Raw genomic sequence first — 21,884 nt, 5'->3', positions numbered from 1 at the left:
TCAGACTGATTGCACAACCAATTAAAACCTAAAAGAGGGTCAAATAAGATCAGTTAACATGTTTATTTCAAGGTGTGGTGTTGATGAGACGGCACGTTTTCTATTTAAATGCCTTTTAAGATGGGGAAACATCTGAGAATGTGGGAATTGGCCTTCGCTTTAATGACTGTTTAAACTGGGTCACATACAAAAGAATGATCTTTGGCACATGTCCACCTTTGGTAAAATCTATCAGATCTTCAATCTCCAGCGACATGACCAGCACACATCCTTTGTGGTGGAGTATACTTGTAAGTGGGACCATGCTTTCATGATATTTGGAGGTTTTAAAGGCTTAACATTTTTTAGTTTGGGCTTTAAGTCTAAAAGATACGGCTTCAGTCCTGAGGTCAAATTTCAGTCGCTACAAAATCTTATAGGATTATTCCCAATAATTCCCAACTCGTACAGGATGGACAGAGTGGCAAAAAGGATGTAGCAAAAGAGACAAATGAGTCCCAATTTCCAGTCCAACTTCCATCCATTGATGTGCACTGATACGAAAAGGAAGACTATTGAGAGGAGGAGTGTGGCGGCAATGAAGATCAGCCCCGTGCTGTTGACTTCTACGGGGTTGTTGGTGTCCACAAAGGCAGTCTTGATGAACCAAGGCAGTCCCAGGCACAGCATGTCAAAAACATTCGAGCCCACAATGTTGGACATGGCCATGTCAGCTTTCCCTAATAAACAGAAAACATGGTTACATGTGGAAATTGTGCCCTGTATGTTCACTCCTGGCTTTTGTTTGCCTTTTTTTTCCCATTACATGAGCATAAATGTTTTCTACTGGTATTCATAAGTAAGCCAGAAACTAAAGTTTTCATATTCAGCTTTCAAGAAGTGTTTACTTCAAAATTTACTGCATTTACTGTTACTGGATAAGAAACTTTGCCTTTTTGTGTTTTTTTTTTTTTTTACACATTCTTATAACTTTCTTTTCACTGTGCCTGCAGTATGACTTGATAGTATTCTGAAGAAATGAACAAAGGAAGTATTCTCTCTCAAAGGCTTTGCTGTAGCAGGTAGCTGCTTTTGTGAGCTCACTATCATTAGTAAGCAGTTGCCTACTTGACTGCAGTCTTTTTTCCACTCCATCTTATTTTGCAGTTCTAACTTAATCATAAAGTCAGCCGCAGGCAGCTGAAGGTGCTCATCGGCACCTACTGTCTTTCAGCAAGAGAGTTCTGTGTGCACTGATAGTTAGTATTTTGTGCAGCTACCACATTTTATTTGGGCAGTTAATAAAAAAGGAACTATTCTTTATATGTATTTCTTGCTGTTATTCCTGGCCTCAGGTGACAATGACCCCATAAGACTGCAACAAATTTCTCCTGGTTAAAACGTGTCAGTCTTACCTTCTCTGGCTACCATCACACTGGCCACAGTGTCGGGTATACTGGTTCCAGCAGCAAGCAAAGTGAGTCCCATCACTGTATCAGGTATGCCAAGTGTCTCGCCTGTGTAAACAAAATCCAAGATAATTTTAAGACGTAGAAGTATTGCCCTTTGTATGATATTTGTTTTTGTTTTTCACAACAACTCAAAGTTCTGTTAATTAAGGAACTTAAAAAAAAGGAGTATCTGCTCCTTCACCCGGAATGAAAATATAGAATCTATCCACAGACCTCACAAAACGTGTGATGATACAGTGTAAAAACCTTCTTGTCATTACCTATTGTCCTTGGTTGTAGCCATGGATTTAATATAGGGTAATTAATACATCTTTCAACCAAGTTAACAGCTAATTTATTTGAATCACCAGGAATTCCACAAACTGTTTCTTTTGATTTATCTTCTTTTCTACGTGTGCTCCTCTGATGACTATGGGGTAATAATCTCATTATACATCAAGAGATCTAATGTCACATGATAACTTTGTCCTTTAAGCTTGCTCTTGGGTCAACTTTATAATTTACATCTCTATTGTAGATAGAGGCTGAATCTGTTCTTCAACCCATGCCAGGTTCTGTATGTACACCCAGTCCTCACATGACTGTGTTTCCTCAGGGGTGAAGCTGCTGTAATCCTGCTGTGGCTGGCCAGGCACACAGCCCACTTTAACTATAATAACCCCCATTCCTTACAACAATGGCATCTTAGGAATTAGCCAGCAGACTAACATGTGACTGTACTCTGCAATTTAGACGTTTTTCTCACAAGTTTCAAACACTTGTGATCCTCAATGGCTTGCTGAGGGATGGGGCTGATTTACACCTGCCTCTATACTGAAAAGACTGAAAAACGTTTGGCATGAAAGAACACCAATCCAGCTCATTTACAGGCTTTTGGCTTTATTTTGGGGCCCAAATGAAATGGTTTCAAATGGTAAAGAAACGTTCTTTTTTCCTCATATTCTACAAATGTTGCAGCACCTCTGGTCATGTTAGAACTGAGAATCCTCATTTGAGCCTCTGTGTCTTTAAGACAGATGGTGATGTTTTTTCGTAAAAGAAGAAAAGCTTTGACCACTAGTAAAGCTTTTCAAGCAATTTTTGTTTTACGGATCTTTGTAGCACACTAAAGCACATGATATCTTTGAAACGAGCATTTTACCGACAACAGTGACCATCCAGACCAGCACGTATGTAAAAGCTGAGATCCAGACAGCTGACATGAGGAAAGTTATCATGAACCACTGCTTCCAGAACCTTCTCCTGCAGTCAGGGATTGTCATGAACAGCAGAGTGATGGCTGGCAGCGAGAGAACCCAGAGGATCCTTTTCAGGTCGCTCTCCGGAACCGAAAACACACTTTTATGCTCTGGTGGGATGATGGCAGACAACAAGATTTATGTCAGATCATCAGGGCGCAAGCAAGTGACTGACTATGTGGACAATTCATGACAAAAACGCTAGAAAAAAGTGCTTTCAAAAGCATGGTTTACCTTCAGGAATCTCATTGAGGCCATGCAGGCTGAGGGAGAGGTGAGAGTACCCCGAGTCATCTTGGAAGATACCGCTGTCTGTTCTGGAGCGTCCGTGGACACGCAAACTGGTGTCATCGTGCCAACCCATTAGAGGCTGTGTCTCGATCTTCTCAACAGAGCCGGAGCTCAGGCAGGTGCAGCAAGGGCTCACCTTCATCAGGACAAACTCACTGATGCGGAGGTCAAAGCACAGAACCACAATGTAGATGCCATAGACCAGCAGCAGACAGGCAGCCTCATACCTGTCAAGATTGAGCATTGGAGAGATTAAATTGTGACTATGCCTAATACAATGTGAAGGTCACATTTTAAGCTGCTCCCTGAGCTTCAAACCAAAATTCTTTTGGCAGTTTCTATGAATGAGCTGTATCATGTGTCTATAAGATTGTTAACCTGATTAAATTCTACTTGCAAAAGAATACAGAATATGGTAAAGCTACGACAGCGTCTATTCATTTGAATTAGCTTCATACAGTTTAATTCTTTCAAAATGTGAGATATTTCTCATATTCCTTTACCCAAATTTGGCAATGTTACAGTTTTTTTCACGTTTTTGAGGGCTGCTTGTGATTTAGGTTGGTTTAGATAACTTTTTTATGAAAGGATCAATACAGTTCTGGCAGTACAGATATCACTTGACTGTCCATACAAAAAACATAAATGAATCACAAAACTGTGCACTTTTGTGATCTATTTTTATATTTTCAGTGTCATGAGATGCAATAAGCAGTTATATTTGACTTTGTCTTTAATAACAAACCGCTTATATGTTGGTTTTGTAAGGTCTGAAGATAATGCTGAGTCACTACACACAATACACACATACACTTACCAGTACACCTTGTTATCAGTAAGTATGGCAATAACAGCAGCAACACTGATTCCGTATGCCAGGCAGTCCCTGAACAGGGGCCAACAGGTTAGACGCCCTGCCTGTTAAAGGAAACACAAATAAATGGTTTACAGCTTATACAACACAATGAGCACAACAGTTCTTTCCCTCTGACTCAGTAAAGGTGCCGCTCTAACAAACAAGTAGTTACTAAATGGTAATCTTGGTTGCAATATGTGAGTATGTTGTTGTAATTTACCATAGAGGCCAAGAGTCCACAAGCAGCACAGATTCCGAGCAGGTTGTAGACAGCTGATCCTACAATGGTGCTGACACCGATGTCCCCCTTTGTCACAAAAACACCTATGACACGAAGCACATAAACAGCACATAGTTTTAAAAGCAGCAGCAGTGTGAAAGTTGCTGAAAAAACATATGCGAGATATACTGAGGAAATAGGAATGAGAATGAAAATGTCCTCCCTTTTAGACCCCATATGGTGATGAGGGCACAGGTTAGTGAGCCAGAAGGTGGTATAATGACATGAATGCAGATGAAAGTGTCATTATCATCATTGTTTATAATCATTGTTTTCTTATGCATGATTACCCAGAAATGCTGTGACCAGTTCAGGTGCAGAGCTCCCTGCTGCCATAAACGTGGCTCCTGCCACATCCTGAGACAATCCCAGACCTGCGGGAGTCCCGAGAGATAAAACAGCACAGAAGCTGATGAAACAAAAGCCAGTTCAACATCATCAACAACAGAGTGGTAATCTGAATTTACCCTCTGCAACTTTCAGTTTATAGTAGAAATAATTAGTGAATCAGCTGATCAGTTGATAAAAGAATAATTATCAAGAATTTTTATAGTAGGTTGACATTTTTGTTTATTGTTTTCATTTAATTCATCAAATTAATTAATCAAATTAAATCATTGTGAAGATGGGAGTTGATGGGAGTCTATTCTCTGTGACTGATAGCTGAACAAAACAGGTTTTAAGATATTACAACTCAATTGCAAGTGTTTTAGGGTTAAATGACTAATTCAATGATTTCCATTTATTGTAATTTAACTTCACATTGTAAAGCTATCCAATATAACCATTGTACAACAAAAGCAAGCACATAACCGTATAGTATATATGGCCTCCAGAACAACAATAACACACAGATACTGCACATAAGCTGGAAGATATTTCATGCAACTTACGTTCACTTATTACTTCTAGTGAAGGCAGAAAGTAATCGTCGCAGACTATAGAAACAGCCAAAAGCATGTAGAAAATAAGCATGAAATAAATGACCAGCCCCCCATCCTTCCTCTCCTGCACAGTGAAGAAGCCTCCAGGAAACTCGGAGGCTTGTGGTGAGATACATTCTGTTTCATTCTCTGAAAACAGCAGAAAACACACACTTACACACTGCTTAGTGATCATCGCTGATATAATCTGTCACCCCAAACAGCTGACAAGTAGCTTCAGGGAACAGTCAAGATGGTTTGGACTCCTAATGGTAGTTACACGCTATTTCATGCCAAAATTGAAGAAGAGCAAACACTGTCATGGCTGGTGAGCCACAACTGTGTGGAGGTTGGCCGGTTGGCAGCTGGGGTCAGTTAGCGCAGAGATATTTTGAAGGTCATAGAAATGATAAAATTTAAAAAACAGTAGCATCAAAACATTCATTTTTATTCAAAGCAGCCTTACTCATTAAAACAGCATTAAAACATCTGACAAGCCATTAATTTTGGTGAGGGTTAACATCTTTTTATATAAGCTGTAAAAAATGTGATGTGTTCATTAAATCTGAAAACTAAAAATGCTGTTAAATGGAAATGGAAACTATGGCTGATAACAAAATTTTGATTACTAAGCTGTAAAATAATTTAAATTAGCATGATTCATTTGGAGTTGGTTGACTTTTAACTGGAAATATTCAGGTTCAGGTATACTTTATTGTTTTGTAGTAGTACTCTACAAAATTAGTCTTGTTTTTTTTTAAAATAGCACAATATACAAATTGAAACAGAAAAATAATAACTCGAATAAATGGATGCTGTGAACTAGAATAAGAAATAAAAAAAGTTGTCTTATATTCACAATGTACAAAAATGCTTGGTGCACATAACTACAGCGCAGTGGTATTATGCATTGATGTATCACTGCATGATTATTACGAGTGTGAATAAATGTGAATTGTAAAGTTTGATGTCACAGCATCCTCCTCTAAGACAGTCCACATCCACCCCTACAAAGCCACTGGCCTTGCCGACCAGTTTGTTGAGTATGTTGGCGTCCGCTAACCTCAGTCTGCTGCCCCAACATCAAATAGCATAGAGCATGCTCAGTCCATATGTACATATAAACATATCAAATGTTTTTGTACATGTCTGGGTGCAGGGAGCAGGAGGTGGGGCCCCACTTCAAGTAATGAAATCATCTTTCTTAGAAGTGTATAACCCCTCCAGGATCTTCTAGTTTTCATGGGTTTCTATTCTGTTGTAACTGACGACTTTGTTACTATGAAAAAACAAACGGACCAAAATGATTAATTTATTTGGCTACAGGGATAATGCAGGAATGCTTACTGCACTTTGAAGAATAAGGCGTGATGTTCAAATAGCTTTTAAAATGAAGAGTTTGCCCAAAGAACTAACAGTGTAAACGACATTGTTGAAGCCCTTGTCACTTGGGTAAAATCACCACAAAACACCTGCATGTTGCTTGGCCCGATTAGAATATGAATTGTTAAAACTGTTTGGAGACAAATGTGTGTTTGAGGAATCCAAAACGAAACTCAAGTCACATTTCTCAAATATATGATTATTATGTTATCAAGCATGTGTATGTTTTTGTCTACAACTAGACAAATTATTACAATTATTACATGAATTATTGTTTTGTGGCATTTTGGAGTTGTTACCACATCTTAGTTGGTTGAAAAAGGTGCATATTCCCACAAAATCAAAACTGAAATTATAGATTGACCTGATTGTCTTATCTCTAAATTATCTGCTGTCATTCTGACAACTTTACATCTCCTAGTCTGTTTGACCTCTAAACTACTTAACGTTGCACCTTTCTTTTGCAGTCTTCAGACTACTCAAAAATAGTGTTGGTCCCTTTAAGAAAATGATGGTTTCTGTCACTTTGAGAAAATTAAAATTGTGTTGACCTACTACCCAGTCACCCCCCCTCCTGTAATCCCAAGGTAAAAGTAAGCTGAAGTGTTCCAGTCTACACACACTGGAGTTGGTCATAAAGACATAAACAGAAGTAGGTTATCATATATGGGTCTACATATTCCCATAATCATTTTTATAACTAGACATACACACATAATACGCACAATCATGAAGACACACAGGCACATGGAAGTTTGTAACTAAGAAGCTTTTTGTGAGCAAACCTAGCAAGCAAGACTTTGTTCAAAATCAGATCTCATTTTTGAAAATGTTCATGGATAGAATATTTCAAAATGATGCCAACTAACACCATAATATGCACCTGAGGAGGTGCCTTTAGTGAATAATCATCTAAACTGTGTTAAGAAATTGTACATTAAAACATTTCTTTGACAGTATAAAATAGCCAGCTGCTTTGATTGCAGCAGATTAGAATATGAGAGAACGGTGTGCAACCAAACTCCAGCCTCCTCATTCAGACTTTAACAAACACAAAAGAGGACCGTCACATTTACACCGTTGGATTAAACGGACTCAACTGATGAAATCAAACTCTTCTCGCACACAACATTAATAATAACGTGCTTACCTAGGGCCCGGCGCACCCTCACAGAGTGGGTTTCCTGAGTTGTTTTTGCTGTCAGTGATACTAGATGAACAGTGGCATACAAGAAAATGACAAAGCCCAGAAAGTAAGGTATAAAATCCTTTCTCCTCTTTTTCTGCAGAGCTGCAGCCGTACCCATAGTAATTTGAAAGTTAAATAAAAACCAATTGAAACAAACGCGTTTTCTAATGACTCATGTGTCTTTTTAGTCTATTTAGCTTGCAGAGAGTCAATGCGGGCTGTAACAGCTTATAAGAGCTGCATCTAACACTATACTAAGCTACAAGCTGCAAAGAGATTATTGTGGGGAGAAAGCATCTTTTAAGGTCTGGCGCTACCAAGAGTGGGGGGATCACGAGTTGCGAGTCATTCCAGCTGACTTGAAGTTACTCCAGCCTGAGGCTCATCAGGGGTGTAATTCATCATAAGCGTTCTTTGAAATAACTCTACCACATTTTAAATAGGGAGAAATGAGTTATTTCTACAGTGGTAACTGAATTATAGTTTATATAAGGCCCGAAGCTCTGCAGGTAGATTTACTTTTGTAACCATGCCGCCATGCTTGCACCAACCAGAGGAATAATAATAATAAATTCCCTTCATGATGTGCTGGTACTATCTATACAATTAAGGATGAATAATTATGTATTATTAGCGAATCAGGTCCTGACATATTTTAACATTACATCACAGACGGGCCCAAAAAACACACTTAAGTCCTGGGTGCAATTTCACCCTCACGCATGATCGAGATATTTAAACTAATAAATATTCTTCGACTACTGAGCAGGCATGTGACAGAAAAGGGGGTGTGCTTGGGCGAGAGGAGACGGGGTGGCGGGCCTTTTTGGACATGCCTGAAGTTTCTCCACTTTACCAGCAGCCATCCTTTGAGGCCTCTCCAGTTCACCTGCATGCTCGGGAGAAAAGAAACAAATGGAGAGTCAGACCAACCTGCAGACCAAGTCGGTGAGTTGCTTTGCTTTGTTTGCTTTCAGAGGCCCTGCTGTGACGATTAGCTAAGCTTAGCTGAACAGGAGCTTACACAAATATCTGCTGAATATTTTAAGAATGACATAGATACGCATTTGTCTTTGGATTGATCGACTTTCTTTTTTCAAACAGTGCACACAAGCCAAATGCGGCTGCACGTGTTTCTGTTGTTGTGATGGGTGATACTGAGGTCCAAACAATGTGTTTGTGTACCATGACAACCCACAAGCAAGAATGAGTTAGTGGCGCCCCTCTGTGGTGTTGGCTGCTCATGGTTTGTTTCACTCACTCGAACAGGGTTTGAGCCTTTACTGCGTTTCAGCTCCCTTATTATCACCACTTTTCAGCAGATGAAGGACAGTGTTTTAGCTGAGATTCTTTTTCAATTCTAGATCCATATTTGTCTTATTTATTGGTTGATTGATGTCAGTGTGGATATTCCTGCCTATTGGCCTTTGGTTCAGTTTCTGTTTTTTTTTCAGTGTTTTTCATGGCAGCCGGCTAAACTGGGCCAGCCCAAACTCTCTCTGGTTGCTCTGGTTGCTATAGTTACCAGTGTTGGTTATTTAAAAAAAAAAAAATTGTGGGCACATGGGTGCCTTTTGCTCCATTTAGACCAATAGTGGACATTGTGTAGTGACCTGCATTTGAGCAAAATACAGACATGGTTCAGCTCTGGGAATGTGTGGATGGGCTAATTGTGGAGCATCCTTCATCTCATCCTCTCTATCTTTTTTTTCTCCTCTGTGTTCTGGTTACTGGATTTGGATGGTCATAGTGCCCAGCCATTGGGGCCTTCCGGGTATTGTTGAAGTTGATGTTTTTTTTTGTTTTTTTTTTAAAATAAAAAATGACAGTATGTAGTACTGCTGAAATTCCTTTTTTTTTTACAAATAAACTGCTGATATTTTTATTCATATTGTTCACAGTGTATACCATAACCCTCATTCGGTGCTGCAATTTGTTATTGCCCTTGTCTAGGCCACTAAACACCCGGAAGAAACCAGTATTTCTGTATAGTTTGAAGATGTATCATAAATGTGATATCTAAATCCACACCAATTTATGAGAATGCTGTAGTCCATCATTTCACATTGCTCCTTACTTTCTGTCGATGATTATTTGAGGAATGTAGGCTCATAATAGTGCTATTGTTCCTGTTATCAAGACCTGTGAGCTGCAGCTGTGCATAGAACAAATATCAAATTCTCTTTTATTTGCAGTGTTTTGTGCTTCTGAATTATTTGATTGCATATTATTCAGAGGTTTTTGTATCATAGTTTTGACTAAAGTAAAAAGGCAGCTTGGCAAAAAACCTCTCCACCTTATTTGTCATTCGAAGCCTCTCTGTCCCTCTCAGTGTTTGCGCTTTCACTTGTATGTAAGAAGATACAATGGAAACTTGACAGTGCCCTGTTCCATCTCAGCTGTCCCTTGTATGTTGTACCTTTAAACAATGGAGGTAAAACCCTCGTCAGTGTGTTTATCTTGTGTGATTTAAAGGACAGTAATTAATGTATCTGTTTGTGCATGTTTGGTACATAATCTTTGGTGGAAGCAGGTTTTATTTGTCTGAAATAACCACTTGCTAGAGTAGAAATACTTGTCAGTTTGCTTTATGCAACCACGATCTGGAGAATGAGGAAGGAAACAAGTCAATCTAGACAAACTGGATGAATTGCTTTTCTCATCATTACACAAGCAAGTCAGGAGCTTTTATTAGTGTCACTGTACTGCTGTTACTGACTGTAATTGGTGTTACTGATCTATGGAAATTCTTCTTGTCATCTGCTTATCTCTTTTTTCCTTCAAGAACACTGTTCCTTGGCTCTCGAAACAGAATGGGTCTACGTGTTTTGTGTACTTCAACTTGTTGAATAGCAGCACCCTTTCCCTGTGTGGATTGCTCTGTGTTCAAGGTTCAGGAAGATAACGAGAGGTGAGTGGCTGACGCATAGCTCGTGTTACCAAAGGATCATATTACCAAAGACAGCAGGTTAGGTGAAACCACAGCTGTGTTCAGATCGCTGTGACTCGGAACAAACCAGGAACTTGGATTAACAGAGGTGTTTAAAAGAAGCTAAAGAAGCTAACAAAGAGCATCCTGTTTTTTTTTTATGACGAAGAGCGTTACCATGGGTAAGAAGACACAAGACTTTCTGCTGCTTTTGCTGTGTTTGCCTGGGCTTGTTCACCGCTCAGGTGCCTATATGTTTTGGACAGCCATGGTGGAAATCAGCTACATTAACAGCAACAATGAGACTGTGGACAAATATTGCGAGTGTGGGGTGTATGGTCGTAACTCTCCGCTGGACAAAGCGTCAGGCATAGTTTCACTCCCTAAAGGGGACCCTAAAGGCTGTGGACCAGATCCTGTTTACAACCGAAACTCCAGCTCTCCGCCTTGGATAGCACTGGTGAAAAGGGGCAACTGCACATTCAGTGAAAAGATCAATGCTGCAAAACGTCAAGGAGCTGCTGGTGTGGTCGTGTATAATCTGGATGGCAGTGGAAACGGCACCTCTCACATGGCACATAGAGATGCAGAAGGTATTGTGGCCATCATGATTGGCAACAATCAGGGCCTGGAGATTGTCAGGTTGATGAAAAACGGAACAGATGTTCAGATGCTTATTGATGTGGGCACCCCCCATGGACCCTGGATGGACACCTACTGGCTGTACTTTCTGTCCATAGCCTTCTTCATCGTCACGGCAGCCTCGATCGCCTACTTTGTGTTTATCTCTGCCAATCGTCTGTATGGTTTGAGCAGGCACAGAATCGCTGAGAATAGGCTTAAAACTGAGGCCAAGAAAGCAATTAAGCGCCTTCAAGTACGCACGCTGAAAAGAGGGGATGAGGAAACTACCTCCGACATCTATTTGTGCGCTGTGTGTATTGAATCCTACAAGGAAGGCGATGTGGTGACGGTGCTCACATGTGACCACATCTTCCATAAAACCTGCATCGAACCCTGGCTGCTGGAAAGGAGAACCTGCCCCATGTGTAAGTGCGACATTTTGAAGGCTCTGGGAGTTGAGGAGGAGACCAAAGAGAACGACTCTACAGAATCGCCACCAGAGGTCGCCGTGATCACAGTCACAGGAGACGACCCCTTGTATGAGGTCCCACTAAATGGCCCGGTGAGCCCTGACCCAGACCAACATCAGCATCGCTATGACAACAGGGCCTTTGAGGGAGACTTGGAGGCAGCAAGGGAATGAACAACAGCTGGAAACAAAACACAAACAAACCAGGACACGTTAAATTTCTTGTTTGAGGTAGATTTTTTTTCCCCCGATATACGTTGAAACAACTAAATGGAATCCCACTGTCATGTTCCAGTAGGAGAAAACATTATTACAAACCTGCTTCAATAGATACCTTAAAAAAAGAAAAGAATCCAAGGATTGGACTTAATGGACTTTATTTAGTTAGTTGGCTGTCATTGTTTGATCTTCGTAAAAGTGTGAAAACGATGGGTGTGCTCATAAAGTTTGTTTGAGATAGTTCAGATGCATTCTGAAAAGTAAGAAAGTCGTGCAGTGAGACTGGTGTCAGTTTTCTGTTTTGCATAGTCAGCACAGCTGACACAGGTTAGGAAGGAAGTTTGGAGACAATTTGAATGTCTGTTTGAAACTGGGGCCAAATTTCCCTCTGTATCTTGCATGGTTCACATAGAAATTTAACCACTGCCTTTCAAAATTAAATTAATTTATTTCTCTTCAAACAGTTGTTTATTTCACTTGCTCTCTGTTTCTGTTTTTAAGCTGCAGTGTTTTTTTTTCCATTTTCATTGGATTTAGTCAGCTTGTCTGGCCGAATTTGCAAACACACCCTTCTGTACACGCCCTTCACTGCAAATTCAGCATGACACACATTTTACTACCATGAGCAAATGAAAATCGCCCGAGGCTTTTCAGAAACAGTCCAAAAAACATGTTGAAACACTATCTACTTTTGCCGACTTGAATCTTGCAGTGATACAGCCGTAAGATGATTGAAATCAGAATTGTACGTCCTCTTCTGAAAATGTTTTCTTAAAGGGAAATCATCTTTATGTGTACTGGTTCTTGAAATGACATACGTTTAGATCGGCTTATCAGCCATGAATTTGTTAATATGAAGATAATATGTAATATTTGTTTAGTCCTTTCCATGCCTAAACAGCTCATTTTGGCTTACACAGCAAACAAATTGTTGTAGGTGAAAATGTCTTCCAGGTTTTTGCCTTTGAATTATTTTGAATGGAGTTTGTTCAGTCCTTGTCTACCTCTGAACTTTAATATGGTTGACTTTACAAGCGTGTTTATGATTCTAGCAATTCTAAGATTGCGTGTGTCCCTCAGTAAATGATAAAGCTAAAGAATTGTTTCACTTCTTTGTTTGCTGGTGGGTGTATAGTGATTATGGTACTTAATATATTTTTCTATTGTTGAATCATTTTTATTCCTGCTTTACAGATTCAAGGAGTCTTAAAATTGTACTGTAAAAACAAATACCCCTTTCTGTATTAAATCACATTGATGCTTATTAGAATCCAATAAATCCCTCAAAATGAGGCAAACCTTTCAAGCATGCATGCTTGAAAGAATGGTGTGTGTGGGAAGGGAATGTATGAGTGTGACTGTACAGTTGGCTGTTTTACATTAGACAGGTGTGTTTGGTCACCTCTCACTTTCAGAGTTCTAGTCTTATTCCCAAAGACTGTTGGGGAGGATAATTACCTCTGCACAGGTGGGAGCTGATACGCACGCACAATGGCTGGAGCTGGATAATCATCATACCACATAAGTAGGAGGGCCTGACTGAGCAGGCAGAGATATGCAGCTGTACAGGAATGGAATGGAAGTATTATTTTCATGATCTTTTTGCATTGCTTCAGAGGTATAGCCACAGTAAAGAATCTATGGACTTTCGACCATATATTTTTTTTTAGGTCTGATGCTCTCCAATTTTTCTGGCTTGTAACCTCTTAAACTGAATTAATGTCCACATATAATTCTATAGCACAGACTATGGCTCTGGTGTTAACATGAAGTGAGAAAGCAGTTAAATCAGAAATGGATTTTTCTCCCATAGGGATTGTTTTCGGAGCTTAAACAAGTGAATCTTGTAAATAGCAGGTATTCTTACAAGAAAGCAACAAACAGATGCATGACAGCGGTCACAGGTCTAAAGCATCCTCTCACACACACTTCACTCTACATGTTTATTTTCTCAGATATTAAATTCTGTGCCTACAGGCCTTGCCTTGCTCTAACACCCCCAGGCTTTTAGCTCACTTCAGTAATTGATCTTTTTTCTCAGTGCCCTTTTTCTTTTTTTTTAAAAAGAAAGGACATTTTGCTTACTTGATATGGTGCCTGAAAACCTATTTCCCCACAAGTCAATGACTGACTGAAATAATTTAAGATAAGAGCAATTCTATGATGTAATGAGTCAGGATGAAACGTGTTGACGTTACAACAGGTAGATTAACAAGGCGGGATGTTTCTGGTGAAAGGGTTACTGGCTCTCTCCTCTCTTTGTGTTCACTCTTCCCTCTGAGGCCAGCATGAACTGAATTTCAGACCTGTGGTGAGAGCTCAGAATTCATAGGTCAGATGGTTATAGTGGTATAACGGTAAGACAGAGAATCAATACAGAACTAACTGGCTGTGCTGGCAACAACTGGCAAGTCCCGTGTTTAGAAGGCACGCTCTGCTCAGCGGTGGCGCTCCTCTGATTTATTGCAGTTGTTAAGGAGAAAATTGAGTCAGAAGGTTTTCATTTAATGGCATTCTAGTCGGTGGCTGTACTCGAATGCCACACTTGACCTTCGGTTTCAGATAAGAACCAAAGAGAGCAATTAACTACTATAGAGGCCTGAGAGCTTATCTTCTCCAGTACAGTAATAGCAGTAAAAGTCTCATCCTCGTCTGGGGCAACATTTGGGACTGAACAGTAAACCTTACAAATAAGCCTGTGTTCGTGGTTAATTAAACATGGTAAACATTGCTAAATGCCCTGACTAAAAGGCCCATACTCTTATGAGCACCACCTAGTGGAGAGGTTTAGCACTGATGATGAGTTTAGATGGGATCCTGGCATGGATAAAATGACATGGTCACAAACCAGACCTGTCCTCTTATTTTTCATCTTCAGGTGCTTCAAGGGAATTTCTTGCATGAATGGAATGCACACAGTGATAAATCCTGCCATATTAAAGTACTTCACGTGCTGTATACTTTAATGACCCAGCTGAGGAGTTCTACTCATCTTCTTCATCTTTGGTCCCTTGTAAATCACTTCTCTCTCTTACATGCTCTATTCATCTTTCCATGTGGTCTCTCTTTTCTGCTGTGCAACTTCAACAGAGTGAAAGAGAGTCTTTCTAATTAAATTACAGTTGGTCTCGTCTCGGCCTCTCTTGTCCCAGACTGTCTGAGTAATTGTACTAATGAAGGAGAAAAATTAGATTACAAAAGTGCAGTAAGAAACAAATGAGTCCATTTAACTATTGAGTAAGCTACAACATAAAGCATTTCTTATGTTCTGCTTATATGGAATAAAAGATCACAAGCTCTTGTGTGTACTGTGCAAATTTCCCTTTTCTGCTGTTTCATTCACTCAGTAATGAAGTGCAACTACTGTAAACAAAAACAGAATGCAATGATTTGCAAATCTTTGCAAAATGAGACAGCTTAATATCAAATATTACCGCATGTTGGATTTGATGGCAGTTGCATGTGTCAAATGTTGGGAGGGTCAGAACAAAAGGCTGGTAGAGTAGGTGGGACTAAAAAGAAACGGCTGGATCAACATGTTGCAACTAATTAGTTTAATTGATAGCAGGTCAGTAACTTGATTGTCTATAAAAAGAGGAGCTTAGAGAGGCAGAGTCTCTCACGAGTAAAGATGTGCAGAGGTTCAGCAATTTCCAAAAGTTGATTAAAAATTGTAGTGCAATTTCAGAATAATGTTCCTCAACGTAAAATTGAGAAGACTTTGAATATTCCATCATCTACATCTACAGCTAATAATATCATCAAAAGATTCAGAGAATATGGAAACGTCTCTGTGCACAAGTGGACACAGCCAAAAAAAAAAGTTCCTGTAATCTCTGGGCATTCAGGCAGCACTGCAATAAAAACAGACATAATTCTGTCATGGAAAGCACGGCATGGGCTCAGAAACGCTTCCAGAAGTCATCGTCTGTGAACACAGTTCACTGTGCCATCCACAAATTTAGGTTAAAGCTGTGTCTTGAAAGAAGAAGCCATATGTGAACACGATCTAGAAACACTGCCATCTTTTCTGGGTCAGAGCTTCTTTAAAATAGACTTTGGCAAAGTGGAAAGCTGTTCTTTGGTCTGATAAATCAAAGTTTGAAATTCTTTTTGGAAATCACGGACACCCCATCCTCATCCAGGGACAATTGGGCTTTCTATCAGCACTCAGTGTAGAAACCTGCATCTTACATGGGGGTGCATTAGTGCTTCTGGAACAGGCAACTTGCACAACTGTTAAAGCACCAACACTGTTGAAATGCAGGTTTTAGACCAACATATGCTCCTATCCAGATGTCTTTTTCAGGGAGCATACTGCATCTATTACAACAGCATGGCTTCATAGTAGAAGAGACTAGGTGTTGGACTGTACTGCCTGCAGTCCAGACCTTTCACCAACTGAAAACTTTGGACATCAGAATAAAAATAAGATTTCCAGAGGTCCAGCAACTGGTCACCTCATTTCCCAGACATTTACAAACTATTGTTAAAAGTTGTAAAAATAAATAATGTTGGCATTATTCCTTTAGAACTTTTTCTAGACGTGTTTCTACTATCAAATGCGATGTGTTTTTTTTACATTACACTTTTCATGTAATAGTAAACTGTTTCACTTTGAACATTTGATATGTTCTTTGTGAGTAAAATGTTGGCTCATGAGATTTACAAATCATCACATTGTGTTTTCCACATATTAATGTCCCAATTTTTTGTGAATTGGGGTTATTGTTACACTAACTAGGTTTATACTCACATTGTTTGGCTGATTCGTCCTTTTATCTTAAAGAAAATCAGCTGACATTCTGTTGGTGGTTTATCTGGTTTATATCTGACCTGCATCAGTCTTTGCTGTGCGCAACATCTAACCAGGAAGAGTCTACTTCACACTTTATGCATACATTTAAAGTCACCACCACAGCAGTAGTATTTCAGGTTTGCCCCTACTTTATGTTGTGAGCCCTTCCTTCTCATTGTTGTCCCTCCGGCAGATCAGATACTGCTGAGTGCACCGGACTACACAAACCTCATCCTGTGTCATTGTTGTTACTTCCCCCTCTTGTCCTGTCCTTTGTCATGTTGGCTGGCAACATTGCTCTTTTTTCTCTGCTGACAGCAAAAGGGCAAGCTTCCGAGGTTAAAGCAAGATAGAGGATGTCTGAGGAAGAGCCACCTCTTCCCCTTTTGACTCAATGGAAGGAAGTGCTGTCATCTGATTTTATGACTGCATTGTACGTGGAAAAATACAGGTCTCATTTCTTATTAGTGCATTACTTCTTCAATTTGAACTAATCTTTTATTTAAAAATCTAAATTAGGTTTGGTAGAGGTAATAAAATAGGCTGCAAGGCTTACAAGTCTGCCATCTGCTGGAAAAATACGATTGCAACAAAATTGACTTGCTTTGATATTCTGGAGAAGTTGTGGAATGTCTTCACTGCTAAGCACATATGAGTCTTTAAGCGAATAATACTTGAAACTTTAGGAACCCTTCAGATTCAGATTTAAATACAAGTCCTAAATGTAGATAAATTATTACCTATCTGTAATTGTCAAAACTGTGAACTTTTGCTTTCTGTATCTGGTGTGACCCCCTTGTACAGCAATAACTGAACATTTCATGTAAGTATTTTATTTTATTTATTTATTTATTTTTTATTCCTCTTGTCCTGTCCAGCATTATGGCAGCAGAATTGTAACCTGAATACCATTTTATGCCAAACACATTTGCTTTGCCAAGGGAAGCTTTATGAATATAGAACTCCCCTTGTTTCCCAAGTACTGCTTATTTATTTATTTTTGTTACAATACTTTACATGTAATAGTGTCGAACCTGCAGGGGGACAGGGAAAGAGACGACCAGCCGCTACACGTATGGAAACCAAACAGAAGACATCCCACGGATTCTGTGGGGAATCCTGGTGGAGAACAACCAAGAGCACCTGTAAGCAGACAGCCCACCGGCTCACCAGGTCGCCGCCACCCAGATACGAGTCGAGTGCTGGACCCCATGAGCCTGAGCGCCACCGAACCCCCCAGTGGAGGCCCCGCCAAATATCCGAGAGGGCCAGGCACCCCAGACAGCCGAATATAGTGGGCAAACGCTCCCCCAATGCCCCTGGCCGGGAGTCAAGACATGCCCACAGCTGGGTGCAGGCCAGGAACGGCACAAGCAGGCCAGAGGACAGTAAGTCCCAGATCCAGCCCCAACCACAGCCTCAGCCAACCAAGTACACAAATCAGAAGAGGGAAAAAAAAGAGATGCAAATGCACAGACCTCATGGTCCCCCTCCAAGCCCCATCTCCCCCGAGGTGTTGTGGGCACGTCTGGGGCCAGCAGTATCCCAGCCACCACAGATCCCCAATCAGCAGACCGACTCCTCCTGGCCCCTCCCGCCCCAGTCAGCACCCAGGCAACAGGGGTGTAGGAAGACCCCTCCCCTCGTCTCCTGGCTCCTCAATATATGAGTGGATTGAAGGCAAGTATGGGTGATTTCATGTAAGTATTGATCCGGTCTGCTGATTGGCTTTTAGGGATATTAGCTCATTCCTTCAAACAGAACAGCTTCTGCCAAGGGATATTTCCTCACATGCTGTCCTCGCTTCTGGTTCCTCTGTAACATTTCTGTTGGATTAAGGTCAGAACTTGGCAGACCAAAACATTATCTTTTTCATCTTTCTCTTAGGATTCGGCTCCTGCACGGATGTGCTCACATTTTCAGTTTGAATTTGCTGGTATCAATATGGAATCATTGTTCCGTCAATTATGGCAGCCTTTTATGGACCACTTGCTGTAAAAAGCCACACCATGATTCCACCACTACGACGTTTCACTGATGGGATAATGTTCCTATACTGTATTGCAGAGCCTTCCTTTCTTCAAGCATACTGCTTCTTATTTAAATGAGTTCTTTTAGTTCTTTTTTAGCCACATCTGTCCAAAGAAAAATTTTCCACCAGCCTTCTCGCATGTTTACATGGTCATCAGTGTTTCTCTTGGAGAGTGGTGACTGTGTCCTTACAGCATTGTGCGACCATTACTGTTCATTGCACTCACGCCCATTAATATTATCCAGTGTGAGAAAGCTTTCAGATACTCAGACATTACTCTTTACTCTTTTGTGAACTTATAGCCTTTTATATACCTTAATCTTGGATTGATCTTTGTTCTTCAGCCCCTCGCAGGTAAGGCAAAAAATTGGTCTTGAATTTCCTCTATTTGAGCATAATCCGTCTGACTGTAGATTTATGGAAGAAGTAGATATTTACTTCGACCCACAGATGCTTTGAAGATCAGACTCCCACTTCATTAAAGATTGAATATCCTCTCAAACCTGAATATCTCTTAATTTTATTGAAAACACCTGACTCCTCTTCAGTTTTTAAGCATAATTGTGAATTCTGGGGGTTTGCTTTTCAACACACTGACTTGAAATATTAGATCATTTCCCAAATCAAATAAATACCCAAGTGTAATTTATGTTTTTTTTTTTAAATTTTCAGGACTTCTGTGGAAGAAGAAATGTATTTTATATATAATATATGAAATATATTTCAAAGGGTCAACTTTAAGCACCACTGTATGAGGTTTGGGAGGAGGGAACAGTGGTGCCTTTTAGTTTGTTGTAGAGAATTATTATTACCGTAGTTTAGAATTGACTAGTTGATCGAGAACAAATAAATCAACAACTGATGATTATTCACTTTGATCATTCCAAGCCAAAGTACCTGGTATTATTAAAGCTTTTTAAACATGCAAATGTGCTACTTGTGCCAGCCATGTAACCGCACTGTGTTGTCACAACATGGAAACTGTTAAAGCACTTTTCAGTTTGCTCTGATTAAAATAAATAAATAAATTGCTGTAGCTGTAGCCCTGAGTAAACTTTATGATAATTAAAATCAATGGTAATCAAAGCTTCTCTTTTTGCTGTGTGATGTAGGAAACATCTGCCTTTTTTTTTTTATCTCTTTCTGTTGTAGATTCCAAACATTCCCCCATTTGTTTTTATTACCACAGTTCCATCACACACACAAATTGCACAAACACACACACATTTGGAACGGGGTATAAGAATAAAAGCTCTGTGTGCCTCTAGAGAAACTGTCTTTAAAGCAGTAAATGTCTGCATTCACAATCAACCTCTGTCTCCACACACAAAGTGATGTCTCAGCACTGAGCCTGCACCTGTTTAGATCTGAATCTGTACTTATCATTCCAGTTTTTTCAATATAAATCCATCCCATGTAAATCCCATTTGGTTTTTGCCATCAATAGCCTCATTTGTATGTGCTTCATGAAAATGATTTGTCAGCAGTGTTTGTTCCTAATACTCAACAACTGAGTTGCGTATCATCAAAAGCTGGAAAAATATGCTCCATCTCCCGCTCTGAATGTTGATGGCCTGAGGCAAGGATTCAAGCGAAGTTTCCTCCTGGTAGAAACTGCCACTCAGCACAGTTTGGCCACATGAATCAATGATCAAGCCGCTTTTCATCAGCTCTTACCATTTTCTGTCATTTCTATTCATGCATGTCTTACTGGAGGCTCACTTTTCAGAAATGTCAGTAGTTATTGAAAATGGACGTTCGTCGGTGTGGGAGTGTATGTGTGTCACAATCTTCCCCAGCAGTCCATCCATCCAGTCTGATTAACTTCCCACGTGTCCTGTTGCCTGCAGCGATTAATTAATGACCCATTTGCTTAATTGCAAAGAGCCAGCAGGACAAAAAGAAAAGCAAAAGACTGATTATGTGGGGATTGGAAGGGTAATGTTTGTCTTTGGATTTGGCTGTAAGGGGGAGAGCAGGTGTTGGGGGGGGGGGGGGGGGGGGGGGGGAGCTAAAATTAACTTTAAAAATTTACCATGCATGATTCCTAGCAAATTGGCTCCAGGCTGCTGTGTCCCTCTTGATTGCATGATAGAGTATTTTTCTGTCACAGTGTGTTTGTTTGAGTCTCTGTGTGTCTCCATCCATCCTGAGGGTAGGTTTGCATATCTACTGTGACACCACACAAGCTTCAGGTTCTTCAGTCCATCTGGGTGTCGTTGTGCTGAACGTGCTTTCCCGAATGCAACACACGTTGTCAGAAGTCGCCAGTTCACTCTGACCATCTGTCGCAGGCCTTCCTGGGCTTCCCTACACAGTTTGTCCACAAGCTGTGGCTGCCATTTGGTTCACCAATAAAAAGTCATTTGAGGGTTTGTCCTCACTTTTGTTCAGCAAGGATCAGTGCTTAGTTTTATTTTTGAAGAAACCGTTTTATGATCATGTTATAAGTAATAAGGGGCAACTCACATTCTTTTTTTTTCTTTGCCTCAAGTAGTGCCTCATGTCCTGTAACAAAATAATAAATACATTTGATGTAAAGAAATTGAGATTTAGCTCAATTTATTTGGACTAAGTCAATTACTTCAAGCTACTACAGCTTGCAACATTATTTGACAAGTTGCCATTCTCATTATTCATATTATTTCCAGGTTTTCATCAACCATTTATGATGCACATTTTCTGAAAAGGTTGCTGGAAACAACAAATTTCAAGGTTGTTTAGCCTTTCTTTTTAAAAAGACATGTGCTTCAGGATGGGAGATGGATACTCCCAATGTGAATCAGCGATGAGGCATCGAACGTGTTACTCGCATGACGTCAGCTGTTTCTGATTATTGAAAAACAAATATGGCCAGTACTTGGACACATAAAACACAACATACCGAGCTAAACAGATTTCCTGAAGAACTCTTTTAATTTTTCTCTCTCTCATGTAGCCAAGGTGTCTAGTTTTGTTTGCGTCTTCTTTCTCCAAGTTTTGTTTCAGGCTACTTCTCTGTTTCATCTTTTACCTGAAAAGTTTAAGTTAACTCATCTTTAATAATGGTAAATGGGCTGTATTTCTATTGCACTTTTCTAGTCTAGTTGACCACTCAAAGTGCTTTAACAATACATGCCACATTTACCCATTCACTCATACAGCATGTCTTAGTCAGTGCTTTATTCTATGCATTCATATGCAACATAGGGTTGCCCAAGGA

At 40.0% G+C, this 21,884-nt stretch overlaps 2 protein-coding genes across 2 annotated transcripts; one reads left to right on the top strand and one right to left on the bottom strand.

The window, feature by feature from the left end:
- Positions 1-158: 158 nt before the first annotated feature.
- Positions 159-7,729, bottom strand: slc24a5 (solute carrier family 24 member 5). The gene is made up of 9 exons (XM_072380913.1): positions 7,573-7,729; positions 5,010-5,189; positions 4,407-4,490; positions 4,057-4,160; positions 3,798-3,898; positions 2,924-3,207; positions 2,593-2,799; positions 1,395-1,496; positions 159-719 (listed from the first exon to the last, which is right to left on the bottom strand). The coding sequence occupies exons 1-9, from the start codon at positions 7,727-7,729 to the stop codon at positions 397-399; spliced, it is 1,542 nt and encodes a 513-aa protein (XP_072237014.1). The 3' UTR covers positions 159-396.
- A 2,572-nt stretch (positions 7,730-10,301) lies between these two features.
- rnf128a (ring finger protein 128a) lies at positions 10,302-13,163 on the top strand. Its single transcript, XM_072380912.1, has one exon. It carries the CDS (start codon positions 10,701-10,703, stop codon positions 11,805-11,807), a length of 1,107 nt encoding a protein of 368 aa, XP_072237013.1. The 5' UTR covers positions 10,302-10,700; the 3' UTR covers positions 11,808-13,163.
- Positions 13,164-21,884: the final 8,721 nt, after the last annotated feature.

This window comes from Leuresthes tenuis, unplaced genomic scaffold (genome assembly GCF_036924035.1).
Source record: "Leuresthes tenuis unplaced genomic scaffold, fLeuTen1.0.hap1 SCAF_2, whole genome shotgun sequence".
NCBI lineage: Eukaryota > Metazoa > Chordata > Actinopteri > Atheriniformes > Atherinopsidae > Leuresthes > Leuresthes tenuis.
The sequence above is the reverse complement of the archived record's forward strand: the minus strand, read 5'-3'. Positions and strand labels throughout refer to the sequence as shown.